Below are 20,391 nucleotides of genomic sequence, written 5' to 3'. Positions count from 1 at the left end.
CAGAAAAAAAGCACTGGAGGCGAGCCACCTCAAGCCCTGCCTAATCTCACCCCTGACCTGTGATCTTTCCACCTGCTGCTGCACCTGCATAACACTTGATTCAACTTCCATCATTAAAGCAACATCACAAGTTATGACACAGTGTTGGCTAATAAGCCTTGGATCCTACATTTTTTCTAACACAATACAGTGGTACCTCTGGTTACGAACTTAATTTGTTCTGGAGGTCAGTTCTTAACCTGAAACTGTTCTTAACCTGAGGTACCACTTTCGCTAATGGGGCGTCCCGTTGCTGCTGCACCGCCGCCACGCAATTTCTGTTCTCATCCTGAAGCAAAGTTCTTAACCTGAAGCACTATTTCTGGGTTAGCGGAGTCTGTACCCTGAAGCATCTGTAACCTGAAGCGTCTGTAACCCAAGGTACCACTGTATAGCAAGAAGTGAAGAGATTATGTGTAAATATGTCCAAGGAATGGACAGGAACTGGGAAATAAAGTCTTCTCACCTTTCCACGAGTCCACTGCAGAACTACAGGCCTTTTTAAAGCTGCCAGGTGCTCTTTTCCAATTACTGCAACTGTATTTTTTCCTTCAAAAATGTTTTTCTTTTTTGGACGCTCATGCACGTTTTCAAGTTTTGCATCTGTAATCTGAAAAAGCAAATGAGAAAGGCAGAATGAAGACACCTACACTTACCTGACAGGCAGGCGTAGTGGTGGAAGAGAAGAGTTTGGATTTGGATTTGATATCCCGCTTTATCACTACCCAAAGGAGTCTCAAAGCGGCTCACATTCTCCTTTCCCTTCCTCCCCCACAACAAACACTCTGTGAGGTGAGTGGGGCTGAGAGACTTCAAAGAAGTGTGACTGGCCCAAGGTCACCCTTCAGCTGCATGTGGAGGAGCGGAGACGCGAACCCGGTTCCCCAGATTACGAGTCCACCGCTCTTAACCACTGCACCATGCTGGCTGCACAAGAGGCTGAGCGCAGAGCTGAACGTGGCACAGCTTCAGTGGCCGGCTCATCCAGAGCACTCAACCTCCTCCAGACGATGCAACAACACATGTGCATTGCGTGCCTGATGTCACACACGTACAACACAAGTTGGAGGCAACTTGGCACCTCTGCTGACAGGGGAAGATTACCTACTGAGATTTTCACCTCACCCACTCCAATTTACTTTCAGTATGCATATTCTACGGTAATCCAATGTACTATGTGGAATTTATATTACTGTTACCACAGGATGTTCTTCTAACACTGAATTGTATCCAACTGGTTTCTACTCAGTGCAAACACACTGAAATGAATGGAGCCAAGTTGGTCATATCTACTAATTTCAATAGGTCTATGAGGAGTATGACTAACGTTGGATAAGGCCCACTAAGGCCTATTCAGATATCTTTTGGATTCTAATATTGCCAGAGATATGTTTAATTAGAAATACTAGGGACTGAACCTGGAGTCTTACTCACACAAAGCGTACTTCTAAGTTATGACCCATACACAAACAGGATCATCCCTTCCTTCTAGGGGTATACAAAACACTCTAGGGAGGAGAAAATAGCATTGTGCCCAGTGACCCCATGCCTGGCCTTCATACTTCCATAGCCCCCACCTTACCCTCTGAACATTCAGCAGAAGATGTGAAAGACGTGCTGTGATGGGATGATTAGCTGCTTGTGCGTAAAATTGTGCTCCCTCAGAGTTTGTGCGGCTCCACAAACCTCTGTGTGTGACAGAGCTCCTCAAACATGTCTGCTCTAGTCACTCGTAGAGTCTGACAGTGGCTGTCTGCGGAAGCGCTTCCAGCATAGAAGCTCCTTAACGGAAACGCGTCTCCTGGACTCACGACGTGGCAGCTTCCGGCGAAGCATGGGTCTCCCTATGGGAGCTTCTGACACCTCCCCGCTGTTCTCGCTGGACGTGTCCCTCATCCCTCCCTCTTCCCTGCTAGTTCCTGCTTTGGCTGCTGCGTCTCTCTCAGCATTCATGAGATCCTCCTCCAGAGTACCCTCTCTCCCCCTGCTGGTCCCTGCTTTCGCTGCTGACTCCCTCCCAGCCTCTGTGAGCCCTTCCACCTCCCTTTCCTCCGATGTCAGTTCCCTGACATCCACCTCCCCTCCAGGGCCCCCTTCCCCCCCCCCGCCCATACTCTCTCCTCTGGGCGGTGAGGAGATAAAACCCCGAAAAGAATCCTCTTCATCTTCAGACGTCTCGAACATTTCCCTCCATCGGTCTTCGTTCCGGCTCGCTGAATCCTCCCCCTCCTCGGAATCAGAGAACCCCTCCAACTCTTCTTCTTCGTCGGTGGTGGCAAAGTATTCCCTCCGGAACCTCGCCACTGGCTGAGGTTTACGTGGGAATCTCTGATGAAAAGTTTCTATTAAAACCTCGTCATCTACATCCTCTGCCATGACCCAGGTGTTTTCCGACTCCGGCTCCCCTTCCCACATTACCAAATACTCTACTTGATCTCCCTTCCACCTGGAATCGAGAATCTCCGCTACATGGTAGCTGTGTTCCTTCTCCTCCATTGCTGGTCCCCTATTGACCCTCCCTTCTCTGTCCCCTTTATACGGTGACAGCAACGACCTGTGGAAAACTGGGTGCAGCTTCATGTGGTTCGGTAACCGGAGTCTGAAAGCCACTGGGTTGACCTGCTGCGTGACTTCAAATGGGCCCAGCCTTTTGGGTCTTAACTTCTTACAACCCCCTTTGAATGGTAACCCTTGGGTTGACAGCCACACCTGGTCCCCCACCCTAATGCTTTCACCTTCCCTTCTGTTTTTGTCTGCCTGCCTCTTATATTCCTCCTTAGCCCTGTTTAAGTTAAGTTGGAGCTGGCGATGGATCGCTTCCATTTCTTCAACGAACTGTTCTGCAGCTGGAACGCTCCAGTTCTCCCCTTCCCCCCCTGGGAAGGCTCGGGGATGGCACCCGTGATTAGCCAAAAAGGGGCTCATCCCCGTGGACACGTTCTCTGCATTGTTGTAGGCAAATTCTGCCAACGCCAGCTTCTCCACCCAATCATTCTCTCTGTCATTCACATAACACCTCAAATATTGCTGGAGGACACCATTAGCTCTTTCCGCCTGCCCGTTGGTTTCTGGATGCCGGGCAGTTGAGAAATTAACCTCCACATGCAGTAAGCTCATGAGCTTCCTCCAGAACCTGGAAGTAAATTGTTTCCCTCGGTCTGAAACCACCCTCAAGGGGGCGCCGTGCAACCTAAACACATTTTCTACAAACAATTTAGCGGTTTCTTCTGCTGTGACCGCATGTGAGCAGGCTATAAAGTGGGCCATTTTGATTAACAGGTCTACCACAACCATGATGGCTGTTTTCCCTCTGGAACTTGGCAGATCAGTCATGAAATCTATTGCCACTGTTTCCCATGGTCTTTCAGGTGTGGGTAGTGGTTCTAATAAACCTGCCGGTGCCCGCCTCTCCCCCTTGGCTCGTTGGCATTGGTCACACCCTCTCACATACTCCCGCACATCTTCCCTGACCTTGGGCCACCAAAATTCCCTGGTAACCAGCCACATGGTTTTGTGTTGCCCAAAATGCCCTGCTGTGGGGCTATCGTGCAGTTGCTTGAGTACCTTCTCCCTCAATTCACCTTCAGGTATATATAACGCTCCCTTGTAGTACAACGCCCCGTTTCTCTCCTCAAAACCCCCGGGTTTGTCTCCCTCCCTCCTGAGACCCCTGAGTTTGTCCTGGGCGTATTCATCATGCACCGTTCCCTCTACCAATTCCCTTTGCCCCACCAATGCCGCCCCACACACCCAACGGTCCTCTGGAATGACATGGGTCTCTTCGGGTGCTCCCTCCCCCTCCAAATATTCAGGTTTGCGTGAGAGAGCGTCCGCCCTAACGTTCTCTGGGCCTGGCACATAACAAATCTCAAAGTTAAATTTGGAGAACTCCTGGGCCCATCTCAACTGCCGTTGGTTGAGCACTCGCGCAGTTCTCCAATACTCTAGATTCTTATGGTCCGTGCACACTTGCACCTTATGTTGTGCACCAATTAGCAGGTGCCTCCATCTCCGGAAAGCCTCATGAATAGCAAGAAGTTCCCGGTCGTACACCGTGTAGTTCCTCTCGGATTTGTTCAGCTTTCGCGAAAAGAAGGCACACGGTCGCCACTCTGACTCCTCCTTCCCTGGCTGCAGAAGAAGAAGCACCGCCCCTATGGCTCTGTCAGATGCGTCTGTTTCGACCCTCAGCTTTTTTTGTAAACCCACATGCAGAAGTTGTCCTTCAGAGGCGAAGGCCCTTTTCAGTTCCTCAAACGCTCGCTCCGCCTCCGCAGTCCAAACAAACTTCTTTTTACTGCTGAGACAGTCCGTAATGGGCGCCGTCAGGTGGGCGAAGTTTCGGATGAACTTACGATAAAAGTTTCCAAACCCTAGGAACCTCTGCACATCCTTCTTGGTTTTGGGTGTTTTCCATTCCAGCACTGCCTGAACCTTGCCGGGATCCATGGCCAATCCCTTGTCTGACAGGAGGTACCCCAGGAATTCCACCTCCTTGGTATGAAACTGACACTTCTCCAGTTTCACCCACAGCCTGTTGGCTTGCAGCCTGCTCAACACTTCCCTGACGTCTCTCACATGTTGCTCCTCATTCTCCGAATACACCAACACATCATCTAGGAAGGCCACGCAATTCTTGTAGAGCAAAGGACCCAGTACGTGGTTCATAAACGATTGAAAGCACGCTGAGCCTGCTTGTAATCCAAAAGGCATAAAGAGATATTCAAATGCCCCCAAAGGGGTGAACATGGTGGTTTTCCATTCATCCCCTTTCCTTATACGTATCAGGTTGTACGCCCCCCTTAGATCCAGCTTTGTAAAAATCTTTCCCTTCCGCACCCTGGTCAAAATATCATCAATCCTGGGCATAGGGAAAGCCACTGGTTCTGTCACTGCATTTAACCGCCTGAAATCACATACAAGTCTCGGCTTGTCCGTGTGCTTTTTATCCACAAAAAACACTGGGCTACCCCCCGCTGCTTTGGACTCTCTGATGAAGCCTCTCTTCAGGTTCTTGTCAATGAACTCTCGCAACTCCTGCATTTCTCTGTCTGACATGGCATACAACTTGCCTACAGGAAGCTGTGCTCCAGGGAGTAAATTGATCTGGCAATCAAAGGGCCTATGCGGGGGTAGTTGGTCAGCTTCCTTCTCGCTGAACACGTCGCTGAGATCTGCATACTGTGGTGGTACCATCACCTTCTCCATTACTTCAGTCCCTGCTAGGGTGGCTTGGGCCCCTGCTGAACCCTTTTCCCCTTTGCAGTGTTCTAAGCAATGTGCTGAACCAAAGGAAACCACTCTTTGATGCCAGCCCACCAGCGGATCATGTAGCGCTAGCCAGCTCATTCCCAAAATAATGGGAGCGCCTCCCAAGGTGGCCACATTAAACGCTATCAGTTCTGTGTGCCTTGCCACCCTCATTATCATTGGGACGGTCTGCAAGCTGACTCCTCCTCCCAACAACTCCCTGCCATCGATCGTGGTCACCTGCAGGGGGTTGCTTAAAGGGATCGTCTGTATCTGGTGTTCAGCAGCAAACTCCTTGCTCATAAAATTGCAGGAGCTGCCTGAGTCCAACAGCGCCTTTATTTTTAGGGGGTGTCCATTTTGCAGCTCTAGCGACACTTCAATCACTAGAGCAGGTTGAGGAGCTTCTGGCACGGGCACTTTCACTGCTCTTTGGCCTGGCTGCAGTGCCCCGACTGTGGCAACCAGGCGTTGGCTTTTACCTGCTCCATTTCTCCCTGCTCTCCTCCCTCAACAGCTCCCACCATCCCTTGCCATTCCTTCCTCTGGGGGCAGACTCTGGCAAAGTGGCCTGGCTGTTGGCAGAGATAGCATTTCCGCGCGCCCTTTCCCTCCTTCTTAGCCCCCTCACTGGGCTTTGAAACTGCGCGCGCGCGCGCTGTTCCGATTTCCATCGGCTCTGCTGGCGGGAAAGCTGGCTCAGGAATGTCTGGAATGCGGAACTCCTTCCAACGTTCCCCTCTCCCTTCCCGCCTCTCCAAGGCTCTTGCCTCCTGGCGCGCTCCTATGGTCAGTGCAGATTTGGTCAGCTGATCCATAGACACCGCCCTGGGGCTCCGGGACAGTTCGTCTTTCACAGCCGAAGAAAGACCTTCTTCAAATAGCATCTGAATGGGTGCCGCCGATAAATCCCACCCCAATCTGTGAACCAGCATGGTAAACTCAGTCCAGTACTCACGGACAGATCGGCTTCCCTGCTTGCAAGCCATTAGCTGTCTGCGCACCACCCCTTCCTCAATATTGCTGGAAAACATGATATCCATTGCACGAAAGAACTTCATAGTGTCCTTTAAGACGTCATTGTGCGTTGCCATCAGGGGTCTAACCCAGTCCCTCGCCCCCCTCTCAAGATGCCCAATCACGAACGCAACTCGCGATTCCTCATCAGGGAACTCATCAAACTGCACATTAAGGGCATATTGCATCTCTGTCCTAAAGGCATGGTAGTCCTTGGGGTCCCCCCCAAACTTCTGCACCAATCCTGGTACCTTTCTGGGGAACTGGGTGGCTCTCCCCTTCTTGTCTGCATCCTGAGCCCTTCTCTCCTCAAGCCTCGCCGTCTGCAGCGCAAGTTGGACTTCCAACGCTCGGTATCTTTCTTCCAAGCTTGGACCAGCTCCAGCCCCTGCTCCTTCGGTTCCGGCTGGGTCGCTCATGATGCTTTCTCCTGCACAGGCAGCGTACAGAGACTGTCAGACTGCTGTGATGGGATGATTAGCTGCTTGTGCGTAAAATCGTGCTCCCTCAGAGTTTGTGCGGCTCCACAAACCTCTGTGTGTGACAGAGCTCCTCAAACATGTCTGCTCTAGTCACTCGTAGAGTCTGACAGTGGCTGTCTGCGGAAGCGCTTCCAGCATAGAAGCTCCTTAACGGAAACGCGTCTCCTGGACTCACGACGTGGCAGCTTCCGGCGAAGCATGGGTCTCCCTATGGGAGCTTCTGACACCTCCCCGCTGTTCTCGCTGGACGTGTCCCTCATCCCTCCCTCTTCCCTGCTAGTTCCTGCTTTGGCTGCTGCGTCTCTCTCAGCATTCATGAGATCCTCCTCCAGAGTACCCTCTCTCCCCCTGCTGGTCCCTGCTTTCGCTGCTGACTCCCTCCCAGCCTCTGTGAGCCCTTCCACCTCCCTTTCCTCCGATGTCAGTTCCCTGACACGTACCTGCACACAGCTGTGTACATGTGGTCTTCCATATAATAAGACGCCCTGATTTTATGCCCTTTCAGATCTTCTACTGCACATGTGGATACTGTACATGGAATGGGAGGGTGTGATCATGTCCAGTGGCCCCACATCTGACTTTGGTGCACTGGAAATTTCAGGCACTGGAAATTCTCCCATTAAGATCTTTGGGTGTCTCATCAAACTTCCATTCCAAGAGTACCTTGTGTTAAGGGCGGCACAGTTAAATGTGCTCATCTGAGAGTATATTTCATTGCTCTGGGTCTGGCCCAAGACAATTTACCGCCTGAGGCAAAGGACAGGATTTCCTCCCCCATCAATTCTACCAGCCAAACAGCCTGGCAATTGACTCTTACTTCAACACCGGCAGTGTGACAGCATCCTTTACCTGAGGGCAGCAGGCTAAGGGTGGCAATTCTCACTGGTTCCAATACCCTGCCATCATTCTCTGCCCTCCACGCCCACCATCTCCTGTCTATGGCAGCCACCTGACTCTGCCTACTGGAAGCGTAAGCCGGGGTATCGAAACTGTGATTCACAGACCACCAGTGGTCCGTGATGTGCCTGTCTATTTGTGGTTGAAGATGGGAGACGGCACATCTATTGCATAAAATATTCAAACTGGTTTTTAATTGTGTTCCATTGCTTCTTTTATCTCTTATGTTGGAATCCCAACTGCAATACAATAAAATATATCAGAAAGAAAAGAAGAAATAAAATGCATTTAAAAAGCATGCAAACTCTAGCACACCATCATTAAGACCCTCAGCGATTTTCAAGTGATTGGGGTGGGAACCAGTAACTTATTGAATATACTGGGCCATACATCCATTTAAGTAAACTTAGCGGTGCAACCCTGAATGCTTAAGAGTGCATCTTAAGTTACTTAAATGCAGCATGTATTTACTGTTTACACGAGCGAAAAAATTAACTCAATTTTAACTCTGCCTCCCACGTTATACATGGGGTTCACTTTTCTTACTTAAACCAACTGGGAGAAAACACATTAAATATGTCCTTTTGCGTCCACTGCTTGCCTACCGCAATTTTAATCAGCTGATCGTCATCATTATCAGGATTTCTCCATACTAAGTTGACATCCACGCCACATGAAATTCGGTAGCCCGCACTCTCCAGGGATGAGCCTTTCACCCTGTCCAGAAGCACATCTGTGGAGTAGGCGAACTTATATAACTTGTCATTGTTTATTCGTGGACCAGTATTGTGGCCTGTGAGGGTGGGGAAAGAAAGGTGGAAAGCACAGAGTCAGTGACCAACAGAAATCCAAACTGCCTGCCTAATGCTCTTCTCCCTAAAGCTTTGCTTAAAAATGAGAGATGACACACCAGCCTGCCTCTCTCTGAGTCATGCCCTCCACAAGCCTGGACATGCCTGTCCAGAGTGCTAGATGAAGATACAACACTCTTGGAGTGCTCAAAAACACTCCCTTATTAGTAGTCTGGCAACTTGGAGAATGTTTTACCTTCCAAGCCCCCTGCTAAAGGTGGAGTGGGAGGTAGTCTTCGGCTGCTGGGTGGGGAAGCCCCCAGCCACCTTTATAGCAGAAGACTTCAAGAGATGGCCATGGGGCACAGGGGGTAGGGGGAGCTGAGGCAGCAATGTACAAGCACACAGCTGTTGACTGGCCAGCAGGACCCACCATGAGTCACTGTATCACCAGCCTCTCTTATTACTGACACCACCACATTGGCTTCTTCTCCCAGCGCAGCAGAAAACTTAAAAGTCAGACGGACTCTCTGGTTTGCCAGCCAGGCAACTTTAGTTGGTTTGAGTGTGGTGCTGATATTGCCAAGGTTGCAGGTTTGATCCCTGTATGAGACAGTTGCATATCCCTGTATGGCAGGGGATTGGACTCATTGGTCTTCAGGGTCCTTTCCAATTCTACAATTCCAGACCCTCCAAATGTCCCTGTTTTCTAGGGAGAGTCCTGGATTTACAGAAGCCATCCCAGTTTTGGAATTGATCCCGGAATGTGCCCCTTTTCCTTAGGACATCCCTATTTTCATCGGAGAAATGTTGGAGGGTATGGAGTTATCTGAGCCCCGAACCATCTGAAGGCAGCCCTGTATAGGGAAGTTGTTTAATGTTTAATGTTTTGTTATGTTTCTATATATGTTGGAAGCCGCTCAGAGTGGCTGGGGCAACCCAATCAGATGGGTGGTGTATAAACAGAAATATTATTATTATTATTATATAGGACATCCCTATTTTCATCAGAAAAATGTTGGAGGGTTTGCAATTTTAGGATTAGTATTTCACATTAGTATTTTCTCTCAGAAGTGCTGCCTTCCAGTTCTCCCTCGAAACACGTGGAAATTTGGTCTTCCAAAATGGTTCCCAGTTTTAATGCACAATTAAAAGTCAGCATCAGTGTGCAAATGTCCTCTTTGTAGCCATCCGTTCTTAACATTCAAAAGAACTTACTTAACCCAAGCTGCTTTCCCTTTTGATTTTGTTGCCCCCCTTCTGATATATTTGTGGAAGGGCAAATATATGCCCTTTGGGTTCCCATCTCCTTAAATAGTGCCAGACCTGGACTTTAGTACAGTATTTGATATACTGACTTAGGGTCGAGTGCCTCTGGGTTCTTGCAGGAAGGAGTGGGTAGATATACAGCTTGACTTGCAACCCTAGTGTCTGCCATTACGGCTGTCTATAATTAAATCATGATACTGTCGTATAATACACAAAGTTATGCTGCCTGAGTTGGGACAGCTGTCAGGGCCTGTGCCTTATATTAGTACTCTTGGCATGCACAACATGTGCTAACCACTAGCTGGCTTGGGTTAGATCGTAAGCTTGCACTGGCTCTTGTAAATTTAGATATATTTTTTCTAAAAAGATAAAAAGAGCAGCAAGCCATTTATTAGAAAATACTATTAAAATGCATTGCTTGGTAACAACTCATAATTTACTGTAAATCTCAGTGAATCAAAAAAGCAGCGTTCTTGGAAAATAATATTAACGTGTAGCGAGCAATGCATATTTATAATCTGATGGAATCAAGCCAAAACATTTCCAAGCAGATGAAACCGGATATCCTGAAAAAATATGGGGGTGTGAAGGAAGGTTTATTGGTTGGGAGTGGGGTTCTTAATTTTATTATGGTTTTGTTTTGTTTTGTTTTGTTGTTTTTATCTTGTATTTTTATGTGTGAACCAGATGTAGGGTGCTATACAAATTTAATAAATATAAATACAAAATAAAAAGAAAGGTTAATCTTGGCCCAGTTCTGACACTAACCATCAGATTACAGTGGTGCCTCGCAAGACGAAAAGAATCCGTTCTGTGATTCTCTTCGTCTAGCGGTTTTTTCGTCTTGCGAAGCAAGCCCATTGACGGATTAGCGGATTAGCGCTATTAGCAGCTTTTAGCGGCTTTTAGCGGCTTATCTGCTGATCGGATCAGCTGATAAGCGGCTTAGCGGCTTGGAAAAAGGGGGGGGGAACCAGCAGGAACTCGCAAGACATTGTCGTCTTGCGAAGCAAGCCCATAGGAAATTCATTTTGCGAAGCACCTCCAAAAAGGAAAACTCTTTCGTCTAGCGAGTTTTCCGTCTTGCGAGGCATTCGTCTTGCGGGGCACCACCACTGTATTCAGATTGCCATCTTCCTGGTAACCTCCTAATGCCTCCTACTGGAAGATTTCTTAGGTTACCAGGAATATGTGTTTGATTGTTGTAGTAGCTGATACTTTTTTGCTTATGGGGCAAGTGATTCAGGATATAGACATTGTGATCCCGCCCTAAGAAGACTTGGAACTGGGCAGAATCTGGTCAGAAATATTTAAAGAAAGCTGGTTATTTTTGGTACTTAATGTGAAATAGAGAAGCAGCAATGCACAACCATGACCTTTTTGGTTCTTTCCACTGCTCAGTATTCATGAGAGAAGCCTGTTTTCATAAAGTCTGTTAAACATAGTGTATAACACTGTTATGGGGTTTTGAGAGCTAGAGTTTCTGGCTGCCTGGATTTAGTAAGTGCTAGAATTTAATCAATGCTTAGAGAGCTAAACTGGAAGCCAGACCCTTAATAGCTGGGCTCATCTTCCCATGTCCAGGCCAGCCTGATAATGGTTAAGCAAACAAAGGGTGCATGGAGATGGGTGCTTAACAAAGCTGATTCTGTGCCAGCCGGAAAGATGGGTGAAGTCCCTCCCTGAGCTTAAGGTTCGGTAGAAGAACAAAGGAAAGTAGTACAATTTCAGGATTGCTGTATTGTATGCCTGGTGTGCTCTAAGGGAAAAGGTTTATGAATCAGTAAGCAGCAATGCAATCTAGGCAGCTGCCTACTGAAAAGTAGGAGTTATGTGAGTGGGAAAGCAAGGCAAGCTGTGGGGCAACAGGCAGGATGTCTCATGCCTGCTTGAACCCAGGACTGTGCCTATGATAGAAGCAAGACCCTTTTGGAATGCAATGAGCCTATCCTAGGCTCAGGTTGTGCATACATGTAAATAAACCATATATCATAAAGACACTGCGGCTGGGCAATATCTGGTTTTCAACATTGCAATATATCACTAGCTAAACACCATGATATACCAATATATCACACAATGTCTGAAATAAGGATGGAGTTATGTAGAGGCATTGACTGGATTCATGGTTTTCTCACATTGTGATTTTTGCATAGCAACCCGCCACCCCCAAACACACACACCATGATTCACAATATATTGCCACGTCAAAAATTATGAAACCGATATCATGATATGGATTTGAAACTGGTCTTGGGAAATATATTGCCCAGCCCTAACACACATCATGATTTGCAATATATTGCCAGGTCAAAAACTATGAAACCGATATCACAATATGGACTTCAAACTGCTTTTGGACAATATATTGATAAATCGGCCAGTCCTAAAAGACACCACAGTGTCTGCTATGCCTCATTGTCCAAAATGAAACACAGACTCCAGACAAGAGCCTGAATCTCTCGGGAATATTGCACTGTTGTGGAGATTGGGGGTGATATTGCAAGAGTCTAAAAGAGAGGTTCCCAGAGCATGGGTAATTCTGGCCAAGCTATCTCCATTCAGTTATGGTCATAGCTAGTGGCCTTTATCAGCCAAAGCTGATAAAAGACACTTTGAGCCACAGAGGTCATGTGAACTTCTAATGACAACGTTGGGTCAATAAGCACCCTAAGATTTGTGAATGTCAGCCTTCAAGCAGTGCGACCCCATGTAGAATAGGGTGAACAACCTTCTCTCTGTGCAGCAAGCGGAAAGCAGCCTTGTAAAAGCAAAGTGTTGAGAGTCAACAGTGTGACAGTATCTGCTTGGCTGACCAGAAGCTGACCAGAACAGGCTTAGAAATGGGGAGGAAGAAGTCTCATAAAACAGAGGCTGCACACACTGCAAAACAAGGCCCCAGGCAGCTGGAGTGGGAGCCTGGGGGGTCTAGAAGGAATCAAGGAGAATGAAGAGAACGGACTGAGAAAGACAAGCAGAAAGGAGGAGGGGGGAATAAGGAGAGCTTTATCTCAGGGGAGAAGTGGAGGCAAAAGTAAGAATGTAGAAAGGGTCTAGGACTGTGAATCCCAGAGGTGAACCGAGAAAGATAGCAGAAGGCTAGACAGGGACACTACACTACAGAAACTGTATGAATAGGGGCAGGATCAGGTCATGACACAGGTGCCCATGGGCTAAGGGATCCACGAAATGGTTTCTGAAGAGATCCCATGGGCCTTTGAGAATTCCTGGAACCAAAATGGTGACTAGAAAAATCCTCACACAAAGTATCAAAATTAATTATCTTTCCTCCCATCTTTTATCGTTAAACGTTCTGTACCAAACGACCATTCATGGAAAACCGAAAGCCATTTTGTCCTGAGAATTGAACCTCGTCAGCATATCTTCCTAATCCTCTTTGAGGACTGATTGCAACTCATGATCTGATCTCTAGTCTCAAAGTCTAGGGGACATTCTGGCTGTAAAAGCTCCTACCTTTAGTCCTAGAAGTTCTTACTCTGGTCCTTGTGCTATGTAGCTGTGCACATTGTATTTATGTAGACGGGTGGCCTGGCTGACCTCATGTGTAAGAAGGTAGCAAGCCACTTTTTCATTTCACTTATGGTCCCTAGAGTTTACCTAGACATTGAAAAAGTGGAGTTTCATCCTCCTCTACGTCACAGAAAGGTGTCATATCACATAGCTGTCATCCTGAGTGCACTCCCATCAATTTAGCCTGCCATTTGCAAGGGCCAGCAGACTGCCTACACATCACTGTTATGAAAGGATACTTCAGGATTTTCAGCAGCATGGAAGAGCTGAAGAAGACAGGTGGGGTTTGTTATAGTACACAATTAGAGCTGAATTTTGAATATTCCACCCTCAGAACTCTGCCAGATTCAAAGCCCAAATGGACTGGAGTCTTCTTTTCTTTTCTTAAATGTTATTCAAAGGCAGATTGACAAGACAAACATGGTGAGCACTCTTGATATGAATCCCATAAAGTGATTAAAACAAATTCATAATCATGAGCATAATAATAATAATCTTTTGGAAGTCATAAAAAGCAACATCTGGTCTAGTGTCAGAGTATTATCTCCAATCTTTGTAAGAAGACTATTTTTACGAAGATATGTAACAGCTTAATTTTATACTGGCTTTTGGGGGGGTGTTAAATATTTATTCAGCTAATAACTATTATTTCTATTACTATAATAACTATTATACACAGTTATTCAAGAACTGTGGTGAACAATACATTCCTATACATTCAGAAATAAACTCCATTGGGTTCAATGGGACTCACTCCTAACAAGTAAGTGGGTATAAATTAATAAAAGCACATTGCAATCCTAACCATGTCTATTCAGTAGGGATTCATAGTGCATTCAGTCAGGTTTACTCTCAGGTTAGTGGGGTTACAATGGCAGCGCCACTTTCCTGACACCATTTCCATAGAGATCCCTGTTAATGGCTACAGAATTGAAGCCCAGATCCAGACTCCACCAGAAAGGGACAAAGACAGTTTCACTGATAATATAAATGCCTTTGGCACTTTCTTTTTCAAACTACAGAAAAGCTGCTCTTGACATGGCTCACGAGCCACAGTTGGGTGATCTAAGCGTAATGCAAATTTAATATGATCTAAAAACAAAAAGTCTCAGATTAGCACCCTTTACTGCCCCCTTTTTCATCAAAATTACCAAAGGAAATAACAAAATATTATCTAAATAAGTAACTTACCTTTCACAGATGCTGAGTAGGTGGAAATGATGCACGGGAAAAGCACAGTAAGAAGAATCATGCTTGCCCTGTCTAACAGCTGTAATACTGTGAAATATTTCAAGGCTATGGAGAAGTGAACTGCTCCGATTGGAGTGAAGCCTGAAAAGAGGGCTTCGGAATCTGTCACAATAATGTTTATCTAGATGTAGTAAGGGTCAGATTCCAAACTCCACACTTGGGTACTAAGTTCATTGAAGGCCTTTCCAGTTAATTATTAAGAACTGAGGTAACTGATGGCATTCTGACGTTTCATTGTTCTCCTCAGGTGTGTGTTCTTTACTAAAATACATGCTGGCATGTAGCTCATATATGGCTTAGTTCATCTCCTTGTAAATTTAGTCAATGCAAAGCCTGTAGGCTGCACGATAGGAAGTCAAGGATAGACAAGCACTTTCTGGGGGAAAGTACCATACTGACTTCTTCTTTGTCTAGACCATTTACACTTTGCCAAAAAGACTCCCTGGAAAAGATCCTGATGTTGGGAAAGATTGAAGGCACAAGGGGAGAAGGGGACGACAGAGGACAGAGGACGAGATGGTTGGACAGTGTTCTTGAAGCTACTAACATGAATTTGACCAAACTGTGGGAGGCAGTGGAAGATAGGAGTGCCTGGAGTGCTCTGGTCCATGGGGTCACGAAGGGTCAGACATGACTAAATGACTAAACAACAACAAAAAGAGACAGGAAATTTACCATTAAAAAGGACCAAAGAAGTGTGTAAATACCAATTCATATAGAAATTGCAAATTTAGAAATAATGATTTTAATTTTAGGGTTGCTATATTTTGAGGAACCAAAAAGAGGACGCCATGACGACTCTCATTTTAAATACCCCTACTATATGTAGGCTATTGAAGCTGTGATGTATTGCTGAGGGGGACAGGAGAAGAAAAGAGGAAAGCAAGTCTTCAACCACCAGTTATGTTTCATCCAGAAAGTACAGTGGTACCTCGGATACCTCAGGTTACAGACGCTTCAGGTTACAGACTCCGCTAACCCAGAAATAGTACCTCGGGTTAAGAACTTTGCTTCAGGAGAGAACGGAAATTGCGCACCAGCGGCACGGCGGCAGCGGGAGACCCCATTAGCTAAAGTGGTGCTTCAGGTTAAGAACAGTTTCAGGTTAAGAACGGACCTCCAGAACGAGTTCTTAACCCGAGGTACCACTGTTTAGCCAGAGACATTTTGGTAAATTAAAAAAAAACTACCCGGACAGAAATTTTACCCGTGAAAAAGAGGATGTGTCCTGGAAAAAAAGGACACATGGCAACCCTAATAGAAATAGAAGACATCAGACCACATTGGGAAAGATTGTGACCAGGTGGCCTGTGTGCCTTGCTCAGTCTGCTGTCCAGGTGCTGACTATAGAAGGGCAACTTCAAGGTATCTGTTCTTCCTCTTAGGGGTCTTTGTAATGGACCAGACAGCCCTTCAAATACAGGACTGTCCTCTGCGTTGCATAGCCTCATTTCCCAAATAACTTGAGCAATACAGAACAGCGGGGGTGGCCTCCTGACAGCAGCATTATTGCTCCTTCCTGGGACAAGCAGAGCAGTGATGAGGTGGAGGCAGCTCAGGTGCATGAGTGGAAGGACCAGTTTGTCTCTGCCAGTGCACCTGTACTGCTCCAACCTCACCACAACACTGCTGCTAGGAGGCCAGCTCCACGGTGCCACCCTACTGACCAGCCCGTACGGCAGATTGTATCACTTCATAACCTATTTTGCACTTCCTGTGTCATCCTCCCCACATATTTCATTACCACCTCTGGCAAAAATTGCACACACTTTTCTCACCTCATTCCTTATTTCCGATTCAGTGAAACCCTGCTTTTCTGAAGAACTGTTTTTAATTAATACCGGCTGTTATGTACTGAAGTTCTCACCCTGGGCCAGCAGGGGGATACTGTAGATAGTTATGCAAATGAAGGATCGAAAAGTGACGTTCAGTGATTGGATAGTTTTGTATGCAAATGAAGGATCGAAAAGTGACGTTCAGTGATTGGATAGTTTTAGAAAATGGCAACAGTTGCATTGTTCTGGAGCTCTATATAAGCAGGCTGACTGAGCTCCTCAGCCTAGTTCTGTTCTGGCATGTCGTCTGACATGTTCGCCCACAACTTAACACCGGCAATCTTGAAAATCAAATTAGGGTTAGGTGAGGGCATGCTTGCTAGGTAATGATAATGACATTTAAGCTGGGACCCAAAGAGCTACTTCAAACATGCTATGTGGGGATTTTGCTTTTGTTGTTGAATAGAACCCCTCCTCCGTGCCCTCTCACCGTCTGATGATAAAACATCCTACAGTCTCAAGAGCCCATTGATGTGTACTGTGGAGAGCTGCAAGCCCCCCAAATCCTTCACATGGATAATTCTGTAAATTCTTACAACTCCTCTGTAAAGGCTGGCCAGGATTATTATTTCCGTTTTGACTGATTCGTTCATTTATGGCGTGCAAGATGTGTGGAGAAACTGCAGAACCAAAACACTCATGACCCTAACAGGTGGGTCACATGGGGGAAATAGGGAAAACTCTTCCTCTGACAGGATGGCAGCTGTAGGGGAGAGGATTAAGCCTCCCATTCCAGCATGCTGCAGCCCCAATGGAAACTGGAGGAGGGGGACACCTTTGTAAAAGGGGGAAATTGTGTGCTTCTCTGCCATGCTAGCTTAACTTGTCTCTCAACACTTAGTTCATGTTTAAAATCTCTATAAGGTAAGGAATAATGACATATTCACCAGAAAGTATCTGTTCCTCCTCTATTACAGAGGTAATATTTCAGAAATGCACACAAATGCTCACACGCATGTTGGCAGTTGGGTGAAATTGGAATAGGATTCTGTGAGTGATCACGCATTACTCTTTTGACTGCCATTGTTCAAAAGTCATCAGGTTCCACAGCTGCTGCCTGAATGTGGCTTTAGAAAGAGGACACAGATCACGGGCAGTTTTCTTCTTGAGAATATAATCTATATGTCCTTGAGAGACAATCATTATGAGAAGAAAAGTGGGGCAACTGGAAAGCTGATCTATAGATGCTCAGAAACCTTGTAATATACAAGCCACCTTCCATTCACACCATGTGAATCATGGTAACATCTCTGGAATATAAGAACATAATAAAAGCCCTGATGGATCAGAATGGAGACCCGTCAAGTCCAACATCTGATCTGGCAAGCAGCTAACCAGATGTCTATGGAGAGCTTACAAGCAGAAGGTGAGGACACCAGCCCTCTCCAACTGTTGTTTCCCTTTATTCTGAGGTATACTGCATCTGATCCTGGAAATAATATGGTATATAGTGAACCATGGAGTTTGATCTTGAGGATAAGGCAGCTCCATAGAATTCCAATGAAAAGAAAATCAGAAGTGACCACATTACTCTGTAGAAGAGCTTCCAGAGAACAACCGCATTCATAGTCAGGATGAACTTGCTATACAATCAAGTAATTGCAGTTATTACCCTTGATTTGAACAAAGACTGCATGATGGTCTCTTCCGGTACACTTCAGTTAAGTCGTGGTGGCCAGTGCTCTAGGGTTAAAGTACGACCACTGTCATAAATTTCCAGAGTCCAAGCAATAAATGTACTACCATTATCACCTAATAAAACTAATTGTGCTTCCTTTGACCATGCTGACTTCAATAAAACATTCTCATTCTACTCCTCACAGAAGACAAAGTAAGCGGTTAGTGGGGCAAATGTCACTTGCATATTTGTCATTTCTATATTGTCATTCCAAATTAACTGTTTTTCAGCCAAGCAGAAATGGTTTGTATAGAATGGAAATTACCATACATTTATGTAACTCTTTGACTGCAGCGATAGGAATGTTCTCACAGTACTTTATGATTGGCAATTCTAATTCAAATAAATGACTCTGAGACACTAGTACTTTATTCAAAATGTGAGGAAGCAATAATTAAATAAATGATACAAGATTAATCTCTTTACAATGGTCTATCAAATTCCCAAAGACCATTATTAATGACGTAGTTCTATACTGATTTACCTGGAAATTTATAGCTAATGGCCATCACAATATGCTTCTGAGTAGACATGTTTAGGATTTCACTTTAAAAAGCATAAAATGTGCACTAATTTATATTATGTTACTTTGAAAACATGCCTTGATTATTGAATGATGATCTATTATTGAATGATGATCTATTCACACTAATAATTGTAAAAACTGAAACTCAGAACAATAACTATACTGTCCTAAATCTAAAACCATTCATATTCCAGGAATAAATGAGCATATCAAGCTGAAACGAGATAAATGTTTCTATGTTCATATTGATATGAAATATATATTATGGCTACGATATATAAATACGCTTACTGGCTTCATATGCTTTATTTCAAGAGCTAGGTGAATATGTCTTTAACATGCAGTACACATAACACACAGCTTCCTTTTATATTGCCTGCTTCTCCTGTGATACAGTAACTTTAGTACAGTATTCTTCCCAGAAAATATTTGATTGGGAAAGACAAGACTTGCATAACACACTTTCTATCTAATCAGACAATAAAGGTGCAGATTCACTGGCCAGCGTGGACTTTTGAAATGAAGCAGGCTACACATCATGCACTGTGGTCCTAAATCTGCTGTGCCACCACATGAATTTAAAGACACACACAACGATGCACAAGATCACATTTTTTTACGATTCATAAAGCTGATATGAAATAACTCTTTAACTTCCTTCTTTCCCATGCTTACTTTCACCATGTAACACATAAAAATGGGTTGGTTCTGGATGAGTTGTGACAATGTGGTGTGCAGTGCTGGTTTAAATCTGGTTCTATTCAGGTGTAGGGGGGAGTCAGGTCTGCAGCTTTAAGAAGTTTTGAGAGCCAGAAGTTTAATGGCTACAGTGCTGAATTTAGTTCAGGCAGATCTAGGTTCACAATCACCACTTAGACATGACAAGAAGCTCACTGGGTTACACTGGAACAATCACCATTTCTCAGATAACTACTTTGCAGGATTGTTGAAAGGATAAAACGAAGGTTGAGCTCCTTGGTGGAACAATGGGATAAAAATGTAATAAAGGAAATCCACCCATCTGCTACTCTCACAACTATCTATCTTTACGCAAGAGAACGGCTCCCAATGTGTTCATGCTTTTGCACTGACTTGACACAGTGGCTGGTTTCTACGCACACCTCCCATATCATAGAATCTTAAGAGACCCAAGGGTCATCTAGTCCAACCCCGCCCCCTGCAGTGCATCCTTCAATATATAAAAAAGGGGAAAGTTGACAGCTATGCAAGCAGAGCGCCACTCGACCACTATTTCCCAACGTTCACCTACATGTTCCCAATAAGTCCTCAAGTGAAATATACTCGGAGTCGAGTGTGGATTTCATGCTCTTTATTCAGCTCACAGTAGTGAGGAGGAATGGAAGTTCCCCCGGTGTTATGTACTGAGTTGAATAGGATCCAAACTGCAGCAGTCTGATTGGTCCTAGAACAATAGGATCCAAATTGCAGCAGTCTGATTGGTCCTAGAACAATAGGATTCAGAATGCAGCAGTCTGACTGGTCCAAGAACAATGCAGCAGTATGATTGGTTGGCAGGAACCACCCAATCATGCTCCAGATATAAGTGAATCCACAACCTGATTGGCTTACAGTAGAATTCCAGAATTAACCAATCATGTGCAGCCCATTGTGTAAATAATGTATATATAGCAGATACTTTGAGGGGACATTCATTCATTCCTCCTCACCACTATGAGCTGAATAAAGAGCATGAAATCACTTTGCGACTCTATTTCACCCAGAATGTCTGCATTATATACATTATTTACACAATGGGCCCCACGTGATTGGCTAATTTCAGGATTATCCTGTAGGCCAATCAGGT

The 20,391-nt window shown here is 45.5% G+C and overlaps 1 protein-coding gene across 1 annotated transcript in view; it reads right to left on the bottom strand.

Annotated features, from left to right (window-relative positions):
• MTTP (microsomal triglyceride transfer protein) overlaps positions 1-14,612 on the bottom strand; it is a 37,268-nt gene extending 22,656 nt beyond the window's left edge. Inside the window, exons 1-3 of the mRNA XM_082238346.1 lie at positions 14,468-14,612; positions 8,291-8,478; positions 506-649 (exon numbers count right to left, since the gene is read on the bottom strand). Coding sequence (XP_082094472.1) covers positions 506-649; positions 8,291-8,478; positions 14,468-14,528 — 393 coding nt within the window. The 5' untranslated portion in view covers positions 14,529-14,612. The remainder of the gene's footprint in view (positions 1-505; positions 650-8,290; positions 8,479-14,467) is intronic.
• Between the last annotated feature and the right edge of the window lie 5,779 nt (positions 14,613-20,391).

This window comes from Podarcis vaucheri (genome assembly GCF_965113315.1).
Source record: "Podarcis vaucheri genome assembly, chromosome: 9".
NCBI lineage: Eukaryota > Metazoa > Chordata > Lepidosauria > Squamata > Lacertidae > Podarcis > Podarcis vaucheri.
This window is presented reverse-complemented; position numbering and strand designations above follow the sequence as displayed.